At 49.7% G+C, this 20,833-nt stretch overlaps 3 protein-coding genes across 3 annotated transcripts; 2 read left to right on the top strand and 1 right to left on the bottom strand.

Moving 5' to 3' along the window:
• Positions 1-3,922: 3,922 nt before the first annotated feature.
• On the bottom strand, positions 3,923-5,227 carry LOC112875315 (cysteine-rich repeat secretory protein 55-like). The gene is made up of 2 exons (XM_025939121.1): positions 4,752-5,227; positions 3,923-4,667 (listed from the first exon to the last, which is right to left on the bottom strand). The coding sequence occupies exons 1-2, from the start codon at positions 5,078-5,080 to the stop codon at positions 4,214-4,216; spliced, it is 783 nt and encodes a 260-aa protein (XP_025794906.1). The 5' UTR covers positions 5,081-5,227; the 3' UTR covers positions 3,923-4,213.
• A 4,498-nt stretch (positions 5,228-9,725) lies between these two features.
• Positions 9,726-13,968, top strand: LOC112875314 (UDP-glucuronic acid decarboxylase 6). Its single transcript, XM_025939120.1, has 13 exons — positions 9,726-10,145; positions 10,306-10,413; positions 10,520-10,606; positions 11,290-11,377; positions 12,097-12,188; positions 12,284-12,348; positions 12,464-12,552; positions 12,650-12,727; positions 12,842-12,935; positions 13,027-13,093; positions 13,186-13,249; positions 13,391-13,431; positions 13,520-13,968. Exons 2-13 carry the CDS (start codon positions 10,318-10,320, stop codon positions 13,709-13,711), a joined length of 1,053 nt encoding a protein of 350 aa, XP_025794905.1. The 5' UTR covers positions 9,726-10,145; positions 10,306-10,317; the 3' UTR covers positions 13,712-13,968.
• A 1,149-nt stretch (positions 13,969-15,117) lies between these two features.
• On the top strand, positions 15,118-18,781 carry LOC112875100 (trifunctional UDP-glucose 4,6-dehydratase/UDP-4-keto-6-deoxy-D-glucose 3,5-epimerase/UDP-4-keto-L-rhamnose-reductase RHM1-like). The gene is made up of 3 exons (XM_025938810.1): positions 15,118-15,520; positions 16,266-17,856; positions 17,953-18,781. Exons 2-3 carry the CDS (start codon positions 16,288-16,290, stop codon positions 18,403-18,405), a joined length of 2,022 nt encoding a protein of 673 aa, XP_025794595.1. The 5' UTR covers positions 15,118-15,520; positions 16,266-16,287; the 3' UTR covers positions 18,406-18,781.
• The last annotated feature ends 2,052 nt before the right edge of the window (positions 18,782-20,833 follow it).

Genomic DNA, 20,833 nt, shown 5'->3' with positions numbered 1-20,833 from the left:
CCCGCGCCTGCCCTTTTGTGCGCGCGGCCCGGCAGCCGGCGCCGTCCCACGGCGTGAGAGGTGTCGCGCATGCAAGTGGCGACACGCTCGCTTGCTTCCACGTTTGTCTCCGCCAGTCGGTGGTGGCACAATGCCACTCGCAGACGAAGGCTAGAGTCGTGTCGTGCTGAGTTGTGACTTGTGAGTTCAAGGCCTGGTTTCAGTATCTGGTCCGACGACCATGTTGGTGGTCTTAGAACTCTTGGTGTGGATTGGGGGCCTCTCACGTACGTATTGGGTCATGGAAAATTCTATTGGGCCTGGCCCGTTGGTGGGTCAGCAATAAAAAGTATAAAGTTTTGGATTGCTGTTCAGCCACATCAATATGGTGGTCATGGAAATTTCGTAATAAAATTTGTTTTCAGGGAAGAATTTGGCTGGGAGAGAAGCTGCTGATGAGAAGGCTGATGTACACGTTAAAGAACTGGTGGATTCTATTCTCAGATGGAGACTTGGAAATCTTGGACCAAGTCTTGTCATCCCTGAATGCCGACCTGGGCCAACCTCTATTCTTACTGGGACCAAGCCAAATAAACTGTCAACAATTGAGTTCCCACGAGGTGAGCGGGCCACCTTCGGTACTGTTATCTGGAAGCTTGATCACCAACGTGACGCCGCTGAACATAGCTGAAGCTGCTCTAGAGGAGCCTACTTCTGTTACTTAAGTGATGGTGATCAATCCAAATGTAGTAGCTAGTTCTAATACTTCTCCAAATGTAGTAGCTAGTTCTAATACTTCTGAGGATTTGTGTTCTTCTGATCCAGCAGGCGTGCTGTGATAAAAAAACGCTGAACCTTGCAATGTTAAAACTCTACGCTTTATTTCGGTGAAATAAAGCGGGGAAACCTTTTCTCTAAAGAAAAAAATAAGTTCTATTGGGCCTGGATGGAACGTGGAATTGATTTGCCGAGTCAGGCGTTTCCCCTCCTGTTTGTTGTGTTCTTTTTTTTTCTTTTGCATGAGATGGAATCACCGTTTAGTGGCTCTAGGCAAATCGCCAGAAGACCAGCAAAGCTAAAGATTCTGGTACTTTGATCCTGCCACTGTCAGATCGATCCCAGTACCAGTAGGCCCATCACCGCTGAAGTATCAGCTCTAGAATCACAAGTTCTCGGACAGTAAACAATAGAACAAGAAGTGAATTCAGAGATCGTCCTGTTTGCTGTCGGTGGAGGTGGAATTACTAGTGGCCTGGTGCGCGGCTGCAAGTTTGGCTTGGATGGCATAGGATTGGCCATGCAGCATATTCGATTGGATCGTCCCTAACTTTGAATGTTCGTTAGGTACATCACGTCGTCTTGGCACCAGTCACGCCGTTCGGCCCTGCATATACAATTGGCAATGATCGGTGTCGGGGTAATTCGCACTGCCCCTTTCCACTTTTTCAATGCTTGGCACCGCACTGCCCTGATGGTTTGGACAGGCAATTCAGCAAGATAATGACAGACATTCCCCTTGCGAACCCATAGCAAACAGTGTGCTGCGGTACAGAAGTTGACACACACACACACTGCAGTGGGTGGTTCCTTTTTCAGTAAGCACAAAAAAATCAAGGCGTTTTGCGGCGAAGCCTGCCGAAAACGCTGGTCGGTGATAGCCAATCATGGGACTGTTTGGCACAGCTGAAATTTGTTCTGAACAAATCTGGTGGCTAGCTGGCCAGAGAAGCAGCTTATTAAAAAAGCAGCTGGTCACAGAAGTTAAATGTTTGGCAGACTGCTTATTGAATGAGCTGAAATCCTGTATGAAGTGAGAAATGACTGAAATATCTTTACTATTTACTGAATACATTTATTTCTTATGTACAGATATATATATATATATTTTTTTTATAACAGAATAACAATAGAATTATTAACAACACAAATATATCAAACAATTAATCAGAAATTACTCTTAAATAAGATAATGATAACTTAATTATAAATTAGATAACATAATTATAAATTAGATAATAGAGTGTTATTACATCATTTTTTGCGCAAATTACATTATCAATATCCTCCAGCCAATGCTTGCGCAATAGCATCTCGTACATCTCCCATATCATCCTCATCACCAACATAACTAGTAGTAGTTCCCGCCTCCCCATCAACATAAGTCTCATCAGATGCAAGTGTATCAAAATCATTATCACTCAAATTGCTATCTCTAATAAAGTTGTGCAACGCCATGCAAGCAATTATAATCTTTGATTGCTTCTCCATTGAGTAGCTCGGCATTTTTAAAAGAATGCGCCATTTCATTTTGAGCACCCCAAATGAACGCTCAATAACATTTCTAAGCGATGAGTGAGCATGGTTGAACAACTACTTCAACCCAATTGGTTGGCCAGCATTTTGAAATTCAGTGATGTGGTACCTTTGACCTTTATAAGATGCTAGATAGCCCTTTCTATTTGGGTAACTTGAGTCAACAAGATAGTACTTCCCGTCGGGAGGATGTGGAAAATTATTTTTGTATTTATTGAACACAGTGTCCCTCCATATGCGAGTATCATGAGCGGACCCAGGCCATCCCACTACCACAAATGTGAACCTCATATCAAAATCACGAACAGCCATAACATTCTGACTGCAATATCCATGTCGATTCATATGCACTGCCTGCTCAGATGGTGGAACAATGACTTCAATATGTGTTCCATCTATTGCACCTATGCAATTTCTGAAATGAGGGCAGAATCTATCCTCTCGGATTTTTGGATGCACCACAGCAAAGGTCTCATCTACGGGTTTGATATTTTTGACAGCCAAAAGATTCACAGCTTCTAAGACATCATTGAACCTCCTACTCACAGTTTCTAAAGAATGTGAAAAAATATGCTTTGCTTGCCGAACTGATTGAGGTGCACCGCACATCCATAAGAACATACCAAGTGCTTCAATCGAGCACATCTCATCTGAGGATGTCAAACCATAATTGTTAACTAATTCCTCATGCAAGTTATAGAACACTAACCTTCCCATTCTAAACATGGTATAGCAGCTCTCTTCGTTACTAAATTGCCTCTGAACAAATTGAACTGGACAGCACCAAGTCAAGGCAAATCGAACTGGACAGCACCAAGTCAAGGCAAATCGAACTGAACATAAATTTACACTGACAAATCAAGGCGCGGGCGGCGTTGGGCGGCGCCGCGGGGGCCGGCGCGGGGGCGTCGCGGGGGGGGGGGGAGGGAGGGAGGGGGGCGGGGGGCGCCGGCGGGGGGCGGCATAGGGGGTCACGGGCACGGGAGGATTGGATTGGGGAAGAGACGGGTGGAGAGGGATAAGCTGCGCTGAAGCTGGTCCGCTCCGACTGCTGCAACCAGCTCGTTTTCTTGGGCTATCCGCAAACGCTGCTGGGGGAAGCTGGTCCAGAAGCGGAGCGTTTGGCCAGTCCGCGACTTAAACTTGCTCAGAAGCTGGCCCATAAGCTGTGCCAAACAGGCCCTATATATACAACAGGGTCGACTGTATCAAGAAACACCTTTTTTGTTTTGGTACAAGTTTGCAGATTGTTATCAGGGCGCATGAATCTAATAATGGTACCAACTAGCTCCACCCCGTGTCTGAAAATACTAGTAGTGTCCTTATTTTGTATTTTTGTGTGACCTTTTTTTTCTTTTGCCCACACTCCTTTTTGTGTTACAAAAATAAAAGAAGGACAATTATGAATCGAAAAAACTAAAAGAAAGTAGATCGAACAAGAATATATAGCTGGGCAAGAAGGCAACAGAGAGATCCACATATATACCGAATCATGCGCGATCGAATCATCACACTTCGGGCCCACTGGCTATTGCTTCGACGCAGACGTGTACTTTTTTTTTTTATACTTACGCAGACGTGTACTTAAAACTGCTTAGCAGTAGCTAGCACATCTTTACTCCCAGTCACACGCGCGAAGGCTATTTCTTTATAGCCTTATCCAACGTACATCAAGCAAGTCACTTCATTCATGCATGATGTGCCACCTTATTACCATTATTAACCTAATCAGTAAATGCTAAATAGTCGATCATCTACTATTTAGCTATTTACTCGGACTAAACAAAACGGGTTAAAAGATTATTACTGCTAAACAGCTGATTAAACGGACACAACTTGTCATTGTGTAGCGTGTCTAAACGGCGGTTATGTAGATGAACAGTGCTTATTACACGCGCACGGCGCACGCACGCACAACATATCAAGGGTGCACGACGATCTTGGTGTTCCTGGCCATGTCGGTGGCGGCGCGGCCGCCGTCGCCGGCGAGCGGGAAGTAGAAGGGGTAGATCTCGTAGCGCACCCTGCAGCTGCTGTAGTTGATCTGGCACCCCTGCCGCGCGCCGCAGTAGCCGCCGAACCGGGACACCGCCGTGGACAGGCACTGCGCGCACGCCAGCGGCGCCAGGTCCCGCGTGCACTGCGCCAGCCCGTAGACGGTCACGAACGGCGTGTACTGGTCCTTGGCCCGCCCGAGCCCCGCGCTGCCGGCCGCCGACGCCTGCGCCGTCGCCTTCCCGACCACCTTCGCCACCGCCTTCTCGAACGCCTTGGCGTTGTCCACCGCCTGCACGTTCACCAGGATCACGCCGGCGTCCGTGTCCGCCTGCCCGATGAAGTCGGCGTTCTCGTACCGCATGAAGCAGAAGTCGTACCTGCTCGGAAATGTATAAGCTTGATGAATTGTTCGTAGCACTATAGCAGGTTCATGTCAGCATGTGTGTGGACGCGTGGCGTACCAGATCCTTGCGTCGGAGCTGTAGCTGCAGGTGCTGGGGAGCTGCTTGGCGGCGTCGGCGAGGCAGGCGGCGCATTCGCCAGCGGAGACGTCGCCGCGGCATTGCGCGAGGCCGTAGATGACGGTGCTGCCCTTGCCGGCGGTGGACGTGGCGTAGCCCCCGGTGGAGGCCGTGGCGACGAGGTCGGCGAGGACGGAGTTGATGCTGGCCACGGCCTTGTTGCTGCCGGCGCAGTAGCTGCCGATGGAGTCCACGGCCATTCCCAGCAGAGGGAGCAGGGCAAGGGAGACAAGTAGCACGCAGCCGCGGCGCATCGTGCTGGACTCCATGCGTGTCGAGCTTGAGCGCTTGCTATCTTAAGATGCTAGCTAGTGATTTGTGTGGCTCCACTTGTGAAGGATGGCTGGAGCTAGGTTTATAAAGAGGGAGAGCGGATAGGAATTAGGATAGCAGAGAGGTGCTTTCCGGTTGCGGCCGTTCTTTGACCGTTTAATTTTCTTGGTTGTTGCGTGCCATTTTGATGCGGACATTAGCATGCAGGTCGAGTTGCAGTCCTAGTGCTGACCGCTGAGTCAGCTGCTGGTCCACGGTGTGGGCACGGGCCGACGGGCACTTGGCACTTGCAGACATTGCGAGCTAGCTGGCTTGGCGGCTCGATCGGCGCCATGCATGTTATGACTCCTTGACTTGGGCTTTGCATTTTGGCTCGGACAACCCCTTCATCAGTTCATCTTCGAGAACTGAGAGCAATTGGGCATCACAGGTCACAGACGAAAGCTCCCTGATTTTTTTTCTATTTCCTCGGAGCCAGGAAAAAAAGGAGACAGCATCAGGTTTGGAGAATTTACGTCCCTTTCTCTCTCATTTTTTTATTATATTTGTATTTTTTATATCTGTATACTGCAGCCTCTGTGCTTTCCCTCTTCTTGTTAATAGAACGGCAGCTCTCCGGGTTCCGTTTCAAATTTTTATTTTTGTATACGAGGTAAATTGTTCTGGCAGAATTCCTAGGGTTGTAGTGCTGTACTGCCCACAAGTTGTAACTTGCAAGTTACTCGAGTGAACGAACAGTGAACCACCATGAGGATGGTACTGATAGTGGTAAGTTACCTAAACGGCTAAACCAATTCCACGTTTGACTGTATATGTACTGCATGTAAATCAGGCACCATGAAGGCCGGAAAGGAAGAAGAAGAAGAGCAGACGCATCGTGTGCGTGTATCCACCAATCCGGCAATCCCCCCGCGATTGGAGTCGGGGGGGGGGGGGGGGGGGGGGTGTGGCTGTGGGGTTCCACTCATCATCCACGACGGGGAAGCTCATAAAGAACCAGAAGAAGTGAATGAAGAACGAAAGAGCAAAGACGTCAGGACTCGGGATTTTTAGAACCCTCTCCACCGTCCGGCACTTGGGCCTCGTTTCTTCCCCCGCGCTGTCCGTTTCCCGGGCCATCATATGCAGCCTGAAGAAGCCCATCCAGAAGTCCACACCCCATTCCCTATTAAAAAACTGATTACAATCTAAAAAAAACTGATTAAAATACATCGTGAAACCACCCATCAACACGAGTGTAGCACGTAGATTAAAACATGACTTAGTACTTAGCTTACATAAGATCTACCATCTAAATAATAAGATCTAGCATCTAAATAATATAAGCACAATCTAAATAGCATGAAAAGAGTTTAGATCTAAAGTCCGGGAGCAACGGATGATGAAGTTCTGGCCATCTTGGTTGGGGACGAGATCGAGTAGGCATTTCCATAGTCGTTCCCGTAGTTGTTCTCGGTGCAGTCGAATAAGGACGTGGCGGGTACCGTAGTCTTTCGGGCCTCCACGGCACTGTCTAGGGATGGTGGCGGCGGCAGGTAGGTGACGGCCTTCAAGTCGCTCCAGTGCCGCTAGGGATCGGTCAATTGTAGTGGGACGGCTAGAGTTTTGACTAAGTTAGACTAGTTTTCAAAAGCGTCGGGCCCACTATTTAGTCTGGCGCTGGCGACCTGGGGCTATAACTATGTGTCGATTGCGCCTCCGATCAAGACTAGGGTTGGAAAAATTAATCGTGGCTCGTTAGCTCGCTCAGTCGCAGGCGGCTCGGTCCAATTCCTAACGAGCCGAGCATGACTTTGTACTCGTTAGTACAACGAGCGAGTTCGAGCCAGCTCACGAGCTTAACGAGCTACACATACAACAGGCTTGTCATCTACGTGTAGAACCCCAAATTTGTAGCCCAATAGGCCCAACTCGTGTCAACCTAGCAAAATCCTAGACTAAATCCCCTCACCTTCTCACTCGTCAGCCCTAGTGCCCCCAACCCGCTCCTGCAGGCCACACAGCCGCGCGCTTGCATCGCCAGTCCCCCCGGCAGCCGCCTGGCCCCGCTCATGTGGCTCCCTCGACGGCCGCCCGCCCTGCTCCATTCGCCCTGCGCCCGCCCCAAACCAGCCGTCGTGAATTGCTTCTGCTGCCGTGCCCTGCGCTGCACCCGCCCCAAACAAGCCCCCCAGATCCTACCGCCTGCATCGCCATGCCCCAGGCCAGCCGCCGTTGCCGACACGGGAGGCGCCACCGCAAGCCGTGGATGACAAGGAGCGGACTCAAGGAGCAGGCGCAAGGTGGTGGCAAAGAGGATCATAATATCCTCATCAAAGGGATGGGGTAGCGGCCATTCCGGCCAAGCATCACGAGATTCAAATTCCTGGGAGAGTATGGAGAGTATGCTAGTGTTTGACTCGCGAGCTGGACCAAACCGAGCCGAGCAGACTTTTATGCTCCATAGGATAACGAGCCGAGCTGGCTCGTTGTCCAGCCCTAACTAAGGCGCGGTACGCTCTTATCTCTCTTTTCCCATTTTTCTTATCGTCTTATTTTTCGGCGTTTTGACAAAAAAAAAATCCAACATAGCACTGTAGCTGTTCCTCGAATTTGGCAGAACCGCGCCGTCCGGACGACCGGACACACAGGCCATAGTGCCAAGCTAACCAACCGATTAGGTGACCAACAGTATCCTACGACTTCTTTGTGGGGGGCAGTATCCTGCTACGTCTATGAAGCTTGGTCCGGCAGCAATTATTGGCACGCACGGGTACACGAAGAACTGACAGGAGCATCGACGACGACGACGACGGCACGGCAGGGGGCAGCGACGCGACGGCTAGCACCGGCCGTTGGGCTCGTACGACTACGAGCACTCGTTGCTGGCGCGTGCCGTGTAGTCGCGGGGCACGCCGGGACAACGCCGCCGCGAGCTGAAGTGCTGCCGCGCCAGAAGGAATGGAAAGCAGCGGGCGGACACTGGCACGTGGGTACCCACCGATCGCCCGGGTCTTGCTCCTACCTAACGGCTGGAAATACTTTTAGTCCCTGTCCACGTGGGTTGCCAGCTACGCGCGACCGGCTCCACCGACGGCGGGCGAGCCAGCAGGGGAGACCGGGAGAGGCAGGGCAAGGCAGGCAAGCGAGCGACAGCTTCGCACGTCGTCGATGCGTGCGTTGGAGCTGTCAAATCTCTGTACAGGAACTCGGTTCAGACTGGTTGGCCGGTCGCCATGAATCGATTCTGCCCGCACTCGCGCCACCAGATGTCAAGAACTTCTGGGCATTTTTCTATATATGCGATCGAGGATCGGTGACTGAGAGCTGACCTTGGGAGCTCCCCAGGTCAAGCCGCGAGTCAGTGAAACACATGGGCTCCCGCTACCGGTGTGGAATGGAAGATCTCGTGTCCGAAGCAAGGAATATCTCGATGCACTTTCAAGCAGCTCATAAAAACCTCGATCTGCTTCTTCTTCTTTTTTTATGCATACGATGATGTGCCTTTCATTTCAAGGTCTGCCGAGGGAGGGGTTGGACCGTTGACCTTTGCTTATTATACCCACAGATGCTCACTCAGTCCCTGCTCGACTAGGTTCTTCTGAGTTCTGATGCGGGGAGGATCTCGCTCGTTTCGGGCGAGCGGCTCTGAATCACCGGGATCAATGAGCGTCTACCTTCAGGCAAGCAGGGTGACAGTAACGCGAACGCATCGCCAAGAACAGAAAAAGGTAACAGTAACGTGTCGCCGGCAGCTCAGGGCCGAAACGCAGGCGCCAACAGAAAAAAAAGGAGGAAAATTGCAACAACCAGCGCATGCTGCAAAACCCGCGCCACAAAAGAAAAAAGATGCGTGAGGCGGAGCAACAACCGGCTCTACGTCCCATAAGATTAGAACTCACGGCAGCAATCGCAATCACATGCCGCTCGCTATTGGTTACGTTCATCACTCCGCGTAACCACCCACTAGTGCTAGGCTGCTAGCTCAAACAAAAGTTGGGACATTTTTTTTGGTTGGTTTAGGTTGGACCGCGACGTGAACGTGAATTCGTAGAATATTCTTATCCCGGTGCCAAGCCTCGATCTTCTTCACTCAGCCGGTATCATAATCTGAGACTTCCCTTGAATCCCATGTCGCTCGCTAATCGCCTAATCTAATCTTAGTCCGGTCCACACACCCAATCGCGGCGGGCAGGTCTCTAGCTGGCCTAAGCCTACGGTGCGTTCGCGCCGCCGTATGTCGCAGGCAAAGAGTCGCCACCACGTCGGCACCTCGCCGCTCCGCCGTAGCCGACAGCCCCGTCCAACAACGCGTCGGCTCGAACTCGCCGGCCCCGCGACCGGACGCGCGCCAGAACCAGAAGCCGGCAGCTCGTGAGCCTCACCCGCCATGGCGCCAATCCCACGGTAGTCAAGGCCTCGAGGGGCCCCACCTGCCAGCCGAACGATCGCCCCCCTCGACGGCTCGACCGACCGATCTCACTCCCAAGTCCTCCAGCTCGCACCTAACGCGCGCCTAATCGCGCCACTAAACAAAGAACGCGCGGTGACGACGGTGGGGGGCCGGCCGGGCGCGCTGCGCTGTCGCCATCCATCGCACGCGGCACCCGTTGGAATCTCGCGCGCGGCCGCGGGGGTCACCCGCACCAGCACCGGCACCTTTGCTTCCATTGGAAGCGCAAATGTCTGCTCCTCCCTCCTCCCTCGTCCACGGCCCCCCTCCCCTGCACGGATTACTAGTTTCTTATTGGCACCAGATCGGAAAGGGGGAGGAATTAATTGTGGCGTCGGGTGGCGGTGAGATCTGATTAGATTGGCCGATTAGCCCGGTTGGTAGCAGGCTAGCAGCAGTCGGTGGTGCTGGTGCTGGTGCTGGTGCCTGGCCTGACTGCCTGCATCTCCCTCCCTCCCTCCCTCTGTCTCTGCCCCGGGAGTGCGCAGCGCGGGCTCTATAAATACGTCTCAGATCTGGGAGGCCTCCTCGTCGTCCGCCCCCAGTCTAATCCGATTCAAACCGCCCGTTCCCCGTGTCTGTCCGAGGAGCCAAGCAAGCCGAGCCCAATCCCCTGCGCCAGCTGCTGGGTGAGCGCCGCGCCCCGTCCCCTTCCCTCCCTCCCCACGCTTCTTCGTTGCTCGCTCGCTCGCAATTGCGTGATCGCCTTTTGGTCCCGTCCCGTTCCGGTGCGTGATTTTTACCTGACGCCTGACGCGTGTGGTTTGGGTTGGATCTGGGCGGAACCAGGTGCGCGACGCGATGGCGCAGAAGGAGACCAATGGCAGCAACGGCGAGCACACCACCTCCCGCCCGCCGCCGACCCCCTCGCCGCTCCGCTTCTCCAAGTTCTTCCAGGTGAGCGCGCGATCCCGTCGCCGGATCTCCTCCCTCGCCGTGTGGTCTTGGTCGGCTCGCGTGCCCCGGATCCTGATTGTCGGTGCCGAATTGCTGTTTGATCCAGGCCAACCTGCGGATCCTGGTCACTGGTGGGGCGGGCTTCATCGGCTCGCACCTCGTCGACAAGCTCATGGAGAATGAGAAGCACGAGGTACGCGCGCCCTGACTGAGATCCCGTAGCATAGCTCTTGGTTTGCGGGATCGGCCTGCGTTCATGTGTTGGGTCAAACCCATTATGATGGAGGGCGTCTAGATCTCGTTCGAGTGATAAGGCCAGGAACTGAGTGGGTGTAGATCTGCTTGAAAGGGACATTAGTTGGAGATAAGATAATTGTGCTTCCAGATCTCTGGGGAGCAAGCTTTCGAGTTACATTTTGCATCATGTGGGGCAATTGATGTACTAAGCTATAGCTGGAAGCTTTGCTCGAGCATTGGATACTTCTGTGGATCTGATTGGTAATGTGAGTGATCACTGAATTGAGTGAGATCCAGCAGCAAAGCGTGCATTACTTTATAGAGCTCAAGCTTTATCATGGCTTTAGTTCAGAGTATTCTTTCGTGGATCTATTTGTGGCTTTGAAAGATCAGAAAGATCCACTGGCAATGCTTTAGAGATCTTGTTAAGAGGTACTTCATTTTGAGCTTCCGAAGATAGTTGTTGACTCATTTGGAGTGCTGTTCTAAGGATCACGGGCTATTTACAGTAGTGTTGTTTCATGCTTCATAGTTCATACTGCTCTAAATTTGTGGGTTGGAAACACCATTGAGTTCCAGAATCCTTGTTACAGATCCTGTCTACCATACATTTTTTTGACCCTGTTCTGTTGTGTCCAGGTCATTGTTGCTGATAACTTCTTCACTGGTTCAAAAGACAACCTGAAGAAGTGGATTGGCCACCCGAGATTTGAGCTCATCCGCCACGGTATAATAACTAGTTAACTATGCATTCTTAAAGGCATTTGAATAGTAGATCTCTGCATAGCCACAAATTCAATTATGTTGGCATCCCTTTAAGTCTTCTATTTCATGGGATCCTGAAAGTTATTGATCTTGGATAGTCGATGGCAAATAAGTGCTATTTCTTTATGTTGTCTTTGTGCTTGTGCTAACATGTCCTTTGTTGTTCGTTTAATGGAGCTTAATATTTTCTGACTTTATTATTGAAGCTTTAGTTGTTGACTAGTACTGTACTCTCACTTGTAAGCTGTAGTTATTTCCTTCTTTTTCAAAGGTTTCTGAAAATTTGAATCATGGTTAGTCAATGACAATTGAAGTACCGTGCAATTATTGTGTCATATATTCAATGCTTGTCCAATAGCATGACCGGAGTTGTCTGTTGACTGAATTAACATATTTTCTCTTAATTGTTCATTGACTATTGATTTGTAACTTACTAATGGCAACTCATATTTGGTGCACAAGCATGTGCATTAAAGTTATTTTTCTGACACTGGTGCTGTAATTTTCTTCATTTCTGATCATGAAAAATGTGATGATGGGACAGATCATATACTCAAATTCATAGTTTTCATCATGTCATGAAAAAACAGTTTAATGAATCCTCAGTTGTTCTGTTTGAGGAGTATTTTTCTTCCTCATGAGTTATGCACTTATGCTGTAAATTCTTTCTCACTGTTTTAGATGTCACCCAACCGCTGCTTGTGGAGGTTGACCAAATCTACCACCTTGCTTGCCCTGCTTCCCCAATCTTCTACAAGCACAATCCTGTTAAGGTATTCAAGTTCTCTGCTCTGTGACAAGCAGTATATCATTTCTTTGTTTTTCCTGACCATCCATCGTATTGAAATGTATGTAATTTCCTGAACAGACCATCAAGACTAATGTTATTGGGACCCTGAACATGCTGGGACTTGCAAAGAGAGTTGGTGCCAGGTCAGTAATCATGCAGATAACTAAGTGAAAGGCCTTCTTAGAAAGGCGGACCACTGATTCTTCCGATGCCTCCATGTGAAAAACTATATTAAATGGAATTTATGTTCAATTGCAGGATTTTGTTGACTTCAACCTCTGAAGTTTACGGTGATCCACTTGAGCATCCTCAAACCGAGGCCTACTGGGGCAATGTTAACCCAATTGGTAAGTTTGGTTGTCTGGCAAATGCAATATATTTTCCTCTGCTTTTCATAAATTTACTTTCAGGTTCTCTTATCATTTTGATTTATTTTTCTATCAGGAGTCAGGAGCTGTTATGATGAGGGTAAGCGTGTAGCGGAGACACTTATGTTCGACTATCACAGGCAGCATGGCATTGGTAATACTTTGTTGTGTACTTCAACTTCACTATTAGCTCATAGCCCTTTTTGTTCTGTGACTACTCTGTGATTTATGATTTGTCCTTAGTAATATTTGTTGTGTATGTCTGCAGAAATCCGAATTGCCAGGATTTTCAACACCTATGGGCCTAGGATGAACATTGATGATGGCCGTGTTGTTAGCAACTTCATTGCTCAGGCTGTTCGGTAATAATTGTTGGATTTCTTCTATTTTAATTCCCAGCTTGTGTCCAGATGGTTTTGGTGGCTTATCTTTTTTTTCTTCACAATCTTGTAGCGGCGAACCCCTGACTGTCCAGAAGCCAGGCACACAGACTAGGAGCTTCTGCTTTGTTGCCGACATGGTTTGTCTCCCATCGCATTTGCAAAATTTGGTTCATAATTTGTGATGGCTCTGTCAGTGCTTGATATAGTCAACTACATCACTGCAATGTAGGTTGACGGTCTTATTAAGCTGATGAACGGAAACAACACTGGACCGATTAACTTGGGTAACCCAGGTAAAATTCATCTCTGTATTTACTTTCGTTGCCACACAGTTGTCTGTTCTGCCTGCGTTATAAATTTTTCATAAGCATTCCTAGGGTAAAGAGGTTGGGTTTCGTCTTTCTACTAAATGGTTGTAATTTGTTGTGGTCTAGGTGAATTTACCATGCTGGAACTTGCTGAGAATGTGAAGGAGGTAAGCTGGATATTATACAATTGCAATCCTTTCTTTTAAAGCTTGGTGAATCTTGGTGGTTTACTGACATGCCTGCTTAAATTTGCAGTTGATCAACCCAGAAGTGACAGTGACGATGACCGAGAACACCCCTGATGATCCTCGCCAGAGGAAGCCAGACATCACAAAGGCCAAGGAAGTTCTAGGGTGGGAGCCCAAGGTCGTCCTGCGCGACGGTTTGGTGCTCATGGAGGATGATTTCCGGGAGCGCCTGGCCGTGCCCAAGAAGGCCAAGGCCTAAACCGCCCTGCGTTTGGCGAGAAGGATATCCACGGGGGGAGCATACTCATAGTTGGGTTCGTCATTATTCGTGGTCACATTTCATTACGGAATTTGAAGTTCCAATAAACTGAAAGATTGTACTATTAGAATTCCCATACAGGGCCGGCTGTTTTGCGTCTCTCTGCTCCCGCAGATCTTGTGGTACTTGTGTTTGTAGCCTATGTACTCCCTGAATCGATTATAGCAATGATGATGCCATTTTGAGCTTTTGTTCCATCTTGCTGCTGCTGCTGCCTGAGAGTAACCTCTAACCAGCTTGACATGGATAAAAACTGCACACTTTGTGTACTGGACAAATGCCCTGCTAACATGACAATACCTTAATAGGACAAAGCTGTCGTTGTCTGAACCGTGTTTCGGCAAACGGAAGTCCCAGGCGAAGCTAGCGCTAACATTACCGTGGTGCACTCCTCAATATATCAGCGAAATTTATTAGCAATCCATGGTGACCATTAGTCAATCAGTGGTAACTTTTTTTGATTACCCTGGTGCATGGGACCAGGCTAGCTCAACGTGGCGTCGCCCCAGCCGGTGTCGTCTGGACTCTGGAGAAAATAATGGCACTTGTCCAACAAGATGCCACGAGTAGCAGACGGGTTGTCGTGCTGACATCTGATTGGTGACCTCCGGCTGCGATTCTTCAACGGGTGGTAGGCAGTCAGGTCGGGCACAGATCAAGCCGTGGAACGACAGAACGTTCCTTTTTACCTTTCGCGACAGAAGCTTCTTTTGCCACCATTCGAGACGATTCAGTGCTGGGACGCCAGATCTGAGCGCGTTAAGCACGGTGAAAAACGAAACAGGACGCGTCACGAAGTTTCCCCGCGTCGGTCGCGTGACCCAACGGATGGGAACAGCAGCAACGAGCCATGAGAGCCCACGACTCGCCCACACCCACACGGAGTGGGGTGACTCGACGGAGCCGAGAGCAGATCTGGCTCCAGCTTCGTCAGAGCGAAACCACCCCGACCCTTGCCTTTTGTTGGCTAGTAAATACCAGCTGGTAACATGGCCCCATCGCGTAGCAGTAGTGGGGCTTGACTGCGAAGCGAGCAACGAATGATCCAACGCCTCCGTCCCAAGCAACCGAAGCACGTGTACCACGAGCTACGGATACGGGCCCACGCTGGAGAGCACGCCGTCAGGATGTCGGTGACGCTACGCCGCTGTCCGCCCGCCCTACGCGCCGTTATCTCCAGGAAGAAGACGGGGTTTAAGTTTAGCACACAACAGAAACAGGATCGCGCGATCGCTAACCGTGTAGAGTCCATCCAAAAAAGATAATTATCTCTAGAATCACCGCTGAGATCCGCGTCGTGCGAGACGCCGGACGCGTCGCCTACCTACCCCCCGTCACGCCCCGTCCGTCCGTAGCTGAGCTGTGGGGCTTGGCGACGGGGCACCGCGGCAGCGAGTCCACCGCCAGCAAGAGCAGCGTGTCCTGGACGGCGCGGCCAGCATTTAAGTGAGCCAGCCCAGGCCCCCTCCCTCCCTCCCATCGTCCCGATCTCCTCGCTTCGTCCCGCTGCTCGTCGCGGCAGGCGTCATCTCATCACCGCCACCGGCCGTGGTTCACGCCCGCGTTCGCCAGTCGCCTCGTCTCCCGCCGCAGCCCGCAGCCCCGCACGGGACGCGCGTGCGCGCATCGCCGCGGCGCGCGCGACCGTCCCCTTCGGCTACGCGACAGGCTTTGCTCCCCCCGGCTCGGCTCGGCTCGGTTCTGCTCTGCCGCCACCGCCGCGCTCCCGGATCTCGGCGACCGCTTCTCGTAAGTCCCCTGCTTTCAAATCTGATCGTGCGAATTCTACGATTGCTTCCGGGCGGTGCTTGTTTCGGCTTCCTTGTGGTGGCCAGCACGATAGATCTGATTGATCCTCGCGGCGCGCCGCCCACGTCATTGAGGGAGTGTGATCCGGGGCTCCCTGCTGCCGGACTCTGGAGTTGGCTGCCGTTGCCTTGCGGGAGCTGGTTCTATAGATTTGTCTGTGGATCATGATGGCCGCGCGCCTTTGAATTTGTTAATTGCCTGGGCTAGGATATTGTGGTGAGCGCGGTGTGACTTCTGCTTATCGTACTGAATTAATGGTCCTTACTAGTAGAGTTAATGACCCTTACTGCTAGAGTTAATGATCCTTAGTAATAGAGTTAGTTGCGTAGCATGCAGAACTCAAGTTGGCAATCAGTGGGCAAGACCATGAAGCTGACGTGTCTGATTATAGAGTATAGCTATGCTAAAGATCCTTGTTCATTTCATATTATATTATATATTCCAGTACTACATTTGCTGATACTTAATTATTCCATGTTTTCTAGTGATGGTTTGCTTCATTTTGTAATTTTTTTATTATTAATTTATTATTGCTACTGATGGCAACCAGGTATCTGCTTTACATGTCAGTTTTTTTCCTGAGAATGTTGCTTGCCTGTCTTTTCATTTCCTCAATTTTAGCAGATGAGGAGTCATTCACTGTGACTGACGCCTGATCTCATTGTGTTCTGTAACAAATTATCAGGTCCAGGGATTAGCAGACAAAGATGGCGACCTATGAGCCCAAGAACATTCTCATAACCGGCGCTGCTGGTTTCATCGCGTCGCATGTGGCAAACCGCCTGGTTAGGAACTATCCACACTACAAGATTGTTGTCCTCGACAAGCTTGATTACTGCTCCAACCTAAAGAACCTCAACCCTTCACGGCCTTCACCAAATTTCAAGTTTGTCAAGGGTGACATTGCAAGTGCTGATCTGGTCAACTACCTTCTGATCACAGAGTCGATTGACACCATCATGCATTTTGCTGCTCAGACTCATGTGGATAATTCCTTTGGCAATTCATTTGAGTTCACAAAGAACAATATATATGGTACCCACGTCCTGCTGGAGGCTTGCAAGGTTACTGGTCAGATCAGGAGGTTTATTCATGTCAGTACTGATGAGGTGTATGGAGAAACTGATGAGGATGCTGTGGTTGGTAACCACGAGGCCTCACAGCTCCTTCCAACAAATCCTTATTCAGCTACAAAAGCTGGGGCTGAAATGCTTGTGATGGCATATGGAAGGTCTTATGGTCTTCCTGTGATTACCACTCGGGGTAACAATGTGTATGGGCCAAATCAGTTCCCTGAGAAACTCATTCCCAAATTCATTCTTTTGGCCATGAGAGGTCTGCCTCTTCCTATTCATGGAGATGGTTCCAATGTCAGGAGCTACCTGTACTGTGAGGATGTGGCTGAAGCTTTTGAGGTGGTTCTTCACAAAGGAGAGGTTGGACATGTGTATAACATTGGTACTGTGAAGGAGAGGAGGGTGATTGATGTGGCCAAGGACATATGCAGGCTCTTTGGCTTGGATACTGACAAAGTCATCAGGTTTGTTGAGAACAGGCCCTTCAATGACCAAAGGTACTTCTTGGATGATCAGAAGCTGAAGAGATTGGGATGGGCAGAGCACACACCATGGGAAGAGGGATTGAAGAAAACAATAGAGTGGTATACCACCAATCCTGATTACTGGGGAGATGTCACTGGTGCGCTGCTCCCTCATCCGAGGATGCTGATGACTCCTGGTGTTGATGAAAGACATAACTGGACTGAGGAAATCAAGTCTCTATCTTCTTCACCAGTGGAAGTTAGCACAACAGCTCCTGCAACCAGTACCCAAAGCACCACCGATGCCCCTCAAAAGCATCCCTACAAGTTCTTAATATATGGTAGGACTGGATGGATTGGTGGCCTCCTTGGGAAGATTTGTGAGAAACAAGGGATATCATATGAGTATGGGAAAGGACGCTTGGAGGAGCGTTCTCAGCTTTTGGAGGACATTAGAAATGTGAAGCCGACTCATGTTTTCAATGCTGCTGGAGTCACTGGGAGACCGAATGTTGATTGGTGCGAGACCCACAAACAGGACACTATCCGCACCAATGTTGTAGGCACCTTGAATCTTGCAGATGTTTGTCGTGAGCAGGGTTTGCTCATGATCAACTATGCTACAGGCTGTATATTTGAGTATGATGCTAAGCACCCTGAAGGGTCTGGAATCGGCTTTAAAGAGGAAGACACACCGAACTTTACAGGTTCCTTTTATTCCAAAACTAAAGCAATGGTAAGCTCACTTCTGTCCTTTCTTTTATCATGGGATTTCCTTCTACTGCTTCATAATGCCTGGAAGTTAATTTCTGTTCTGTTAATTGTGGTGCAGGTGGAAGAACTATTGAAGGACTATGATAATGTCTGTACTCTTAGGGTCAGGATGCCTATATCATCAGACCTAAGCAACCCTCGTAACTTCATCACGAAGATAGCTCGTTACGACAAGGTGGTGAACATTCCCAACAGCATGACAATTTTGGATGAACTTCTGCCTATCTCCATCGAGATGGCGAAGCGGGACTGCAGGGGCATATGGAACTTCACCAACCCTGGCGTTGTCAGCCACAACGAGATTCTGGAGATGTACAAAAAGTACATCAATCCTGACTTCAAGTGGACCAACTTCACACTGGAAGAGCAGGCCAAGGTCATAGTTGCACCTAGGAGCAACAATGAGATGGACGCGTCGAAATTGAAGGCTGAGTTCCCTGAGCTGCTATCCATCAAGGATTCTTTGATCAAGAATGTCTTTGAGCCAAACAGGAAGGTCCCTTCTAGCTGAGGATTTATACGGGGTTGTTGAGGTCCTTTGTATTGGTTATCGTTGGACACTAAATTAGCTAATGTTGCATGGTGGTTCGTAGTTGTGGTCTATTCTTTTGGGACAATGGAGGCATACCTCCTCCTTTTTATCATTCTGTTATTACGGATCATGTTTTTACAGAACGCGTAGATATTTCTTAGATGTTCTATATTAGTGGCTGATATGCTGAGGCGTGGTTATCGATGAACACTAGGAGTTAGCTTATTCCATTATATATTAACTGTCGAGAGCAGTCGTTGTACATATTGTGGTCTGTGGTGCACTCTCTGCACTTTGCGCCTTTGTTTTTTGTTTGGGGGTTCTTGGTGGATATATGGAGGTTGTCATCCTGCTATGATAATCTTGCGTTTTGTCTAGCACTGTATGGTGGATTGCTAGATGTTTTAATTTGGGAAAGCCATTCGGCAAGCTTTATTGATATGATGAGATAGTTCACATCGTTCAGTAATGCATTCAAAATGGCGAATCGCTGGATGGTTAATTCGTTATTGCTGGTGCCTTGTGCCTTGTGAGACCTTTCACCTTTGGTTGGCCGCTTGCCGGATGTGCCCCGTGACGAAGCCCTTCGCTGCCGGACGCGCGACCCTTCCACTGTATGCGTGCAACCGTTTTTGCTGTTTCCCTTATATCAACTCTGGTCGAGCAACGTAGCCGCATTTAGTGGATACGGCAGCTGGTCCTTACAAAGCGGATTTTCCACGTACCATTCGGCTGCTTATTCGGGCCATCCAAACAACGCTACTGCATCTTCTTTATCAGGACATCTCGTAATCCGCAACACACTAAATTTTCAAGTTAGGAACCAAAACAAAATTTTGTTAGATTTGTTGCAAGCTCGATAAGGTTCTATTTAAACTTTTTTAATTTTATAATATTTATCATCAATTATAAATAATTTACTTAGCTATAAAAAGAAATATAAGAAAATATAGGTCTTGTGCATTTTCATGCCGCATTGCATTATTTTATGCTTGCCTTTCAGTTGAATTTAAATATCAGATTTAAATTCAAATGCATTTGAGTGCATCTTTCTCTCTCTTTCTTTTGGTCCGGCCCACCTCCCTCACCTGGCCCGCTCCGCCCCCTCTTGTTTTCCTTCCCTTCTTTCTCTCCGGCACGGCCCAGCCGGCCGCTTCGCCCCCTCCTTTCCCGGGGCAGTGGCCCAACCCGCTGCTCCGCTCCTCTCACTTTCCCTCCCATGGGCACCCCTCGTCGGGCTCGTCCCCTACCTCGAGCCAGACTCGGGTTCGAACCCGAGTCCGACCGAGGCGCCGCCCTCGCGCCACCCCTGGCCCGCACGCCAAGGCCGCCCCCCTCGGCATCATAAATAGCAGCCACTAGGACCCCTTCACCTATCAAAGCCGCAGCCGCCGCCTCTTGCCTCACTGCAAACCCTAGCTCGTGCCGCCGCGTTCGTTGAGCTCGTGTTTACTGCCGCGCTGCTGTTTTGCCGCCCTCCCTCGACAACCGAGCGTCGTAGGAGCTTTGCGTGGAGGTGAGGATCGCCGCCGGCCTTTTACCCCTCTTCCTCGTGCCTTACCACCGCGGCAATTACTCGTCGAAACAAGGGCACCGTGCGCCGCCGGCGTGCGCTCGTTTTCCGCCGCCGCACCGCCCTCTCGACCTCCCCACCGCGTTACTTGTCTCGCGCTCCCTCTCCCCAGCCTTTTGACCGAGCGAATCCGAGCCGGAAACACGTTATCGCGTAACTCCGGCAAGCTCTGCTGCCGCCCGCCTTAGCACGACTCACCGCCGGCGCCTAGCGCCACCACCCTGAGCCGCCAGCCGCTCCCGGCCGTCCGATCTGGATCCCATGTTCTAGACAGACCGGATAGACCGAGGTCAAACATCTGGTCAATTCTAGGCCCTTTTGCAAATTAGCCCCTCCGCTTTTACGAAATCAACCCACGCTCCACCGCAGTTCAAAAATATTTACAAACAGATCCTTTTTCTTCTATTTTAGCCCTTATCTTTAAAAAAAAGAACCCGCCGTCCCTAGCCTCTCTATTTTTCAATCTAAACCCTAAATTTAAGATTTATTTATTTTAGCCATCGGCTTCTTTGTTTAGAGCACTTTTAGTTTCAAATCTTTTACAAATAAGCTTCTGGAACCATATTTTAGCTATAATTTCTCCGTTTTAACTCCGTTTTCATCGATTCTTATGCTCATGCGATCCTTGCGACGTGTACAGTAGCTTTAAAACCTTGTTTTGCTCTATTTATATTATTTAGTGTACTGTTTCTTATTTGTTATATTTGCTTGCTTATATGAACTTGTGGTGCGATAGACGGTACGCAGTTCGAGGATCCGCAAGAGCAAGGATTTGAAGACACCGCTGAGCAACAGTAGCTCTTTTAGGAAGGCAAGTGGTCCTTGATCACTTTC

The sequence above is a fragment of the Panicum hallii genome, chromosome 9 (genome assembly GCF_002211085.1).
Source record: "Panicum hallii strain FIL2 chromosome 9, PHallii_v3.1, whole genome shotgun sequence".
NCBI classification, from domain to species: Eukaryota; Viridiplantae; Streptophyta; class Magnoliopsida; order Poales; family Poaceae; genus Panicum; species Panicum hallii.
The sequence above is the reverse complement of the archived record's forward strand: the minus strand, read 5'-3'. Positions and strand labels throughout refer to the sequence as shown.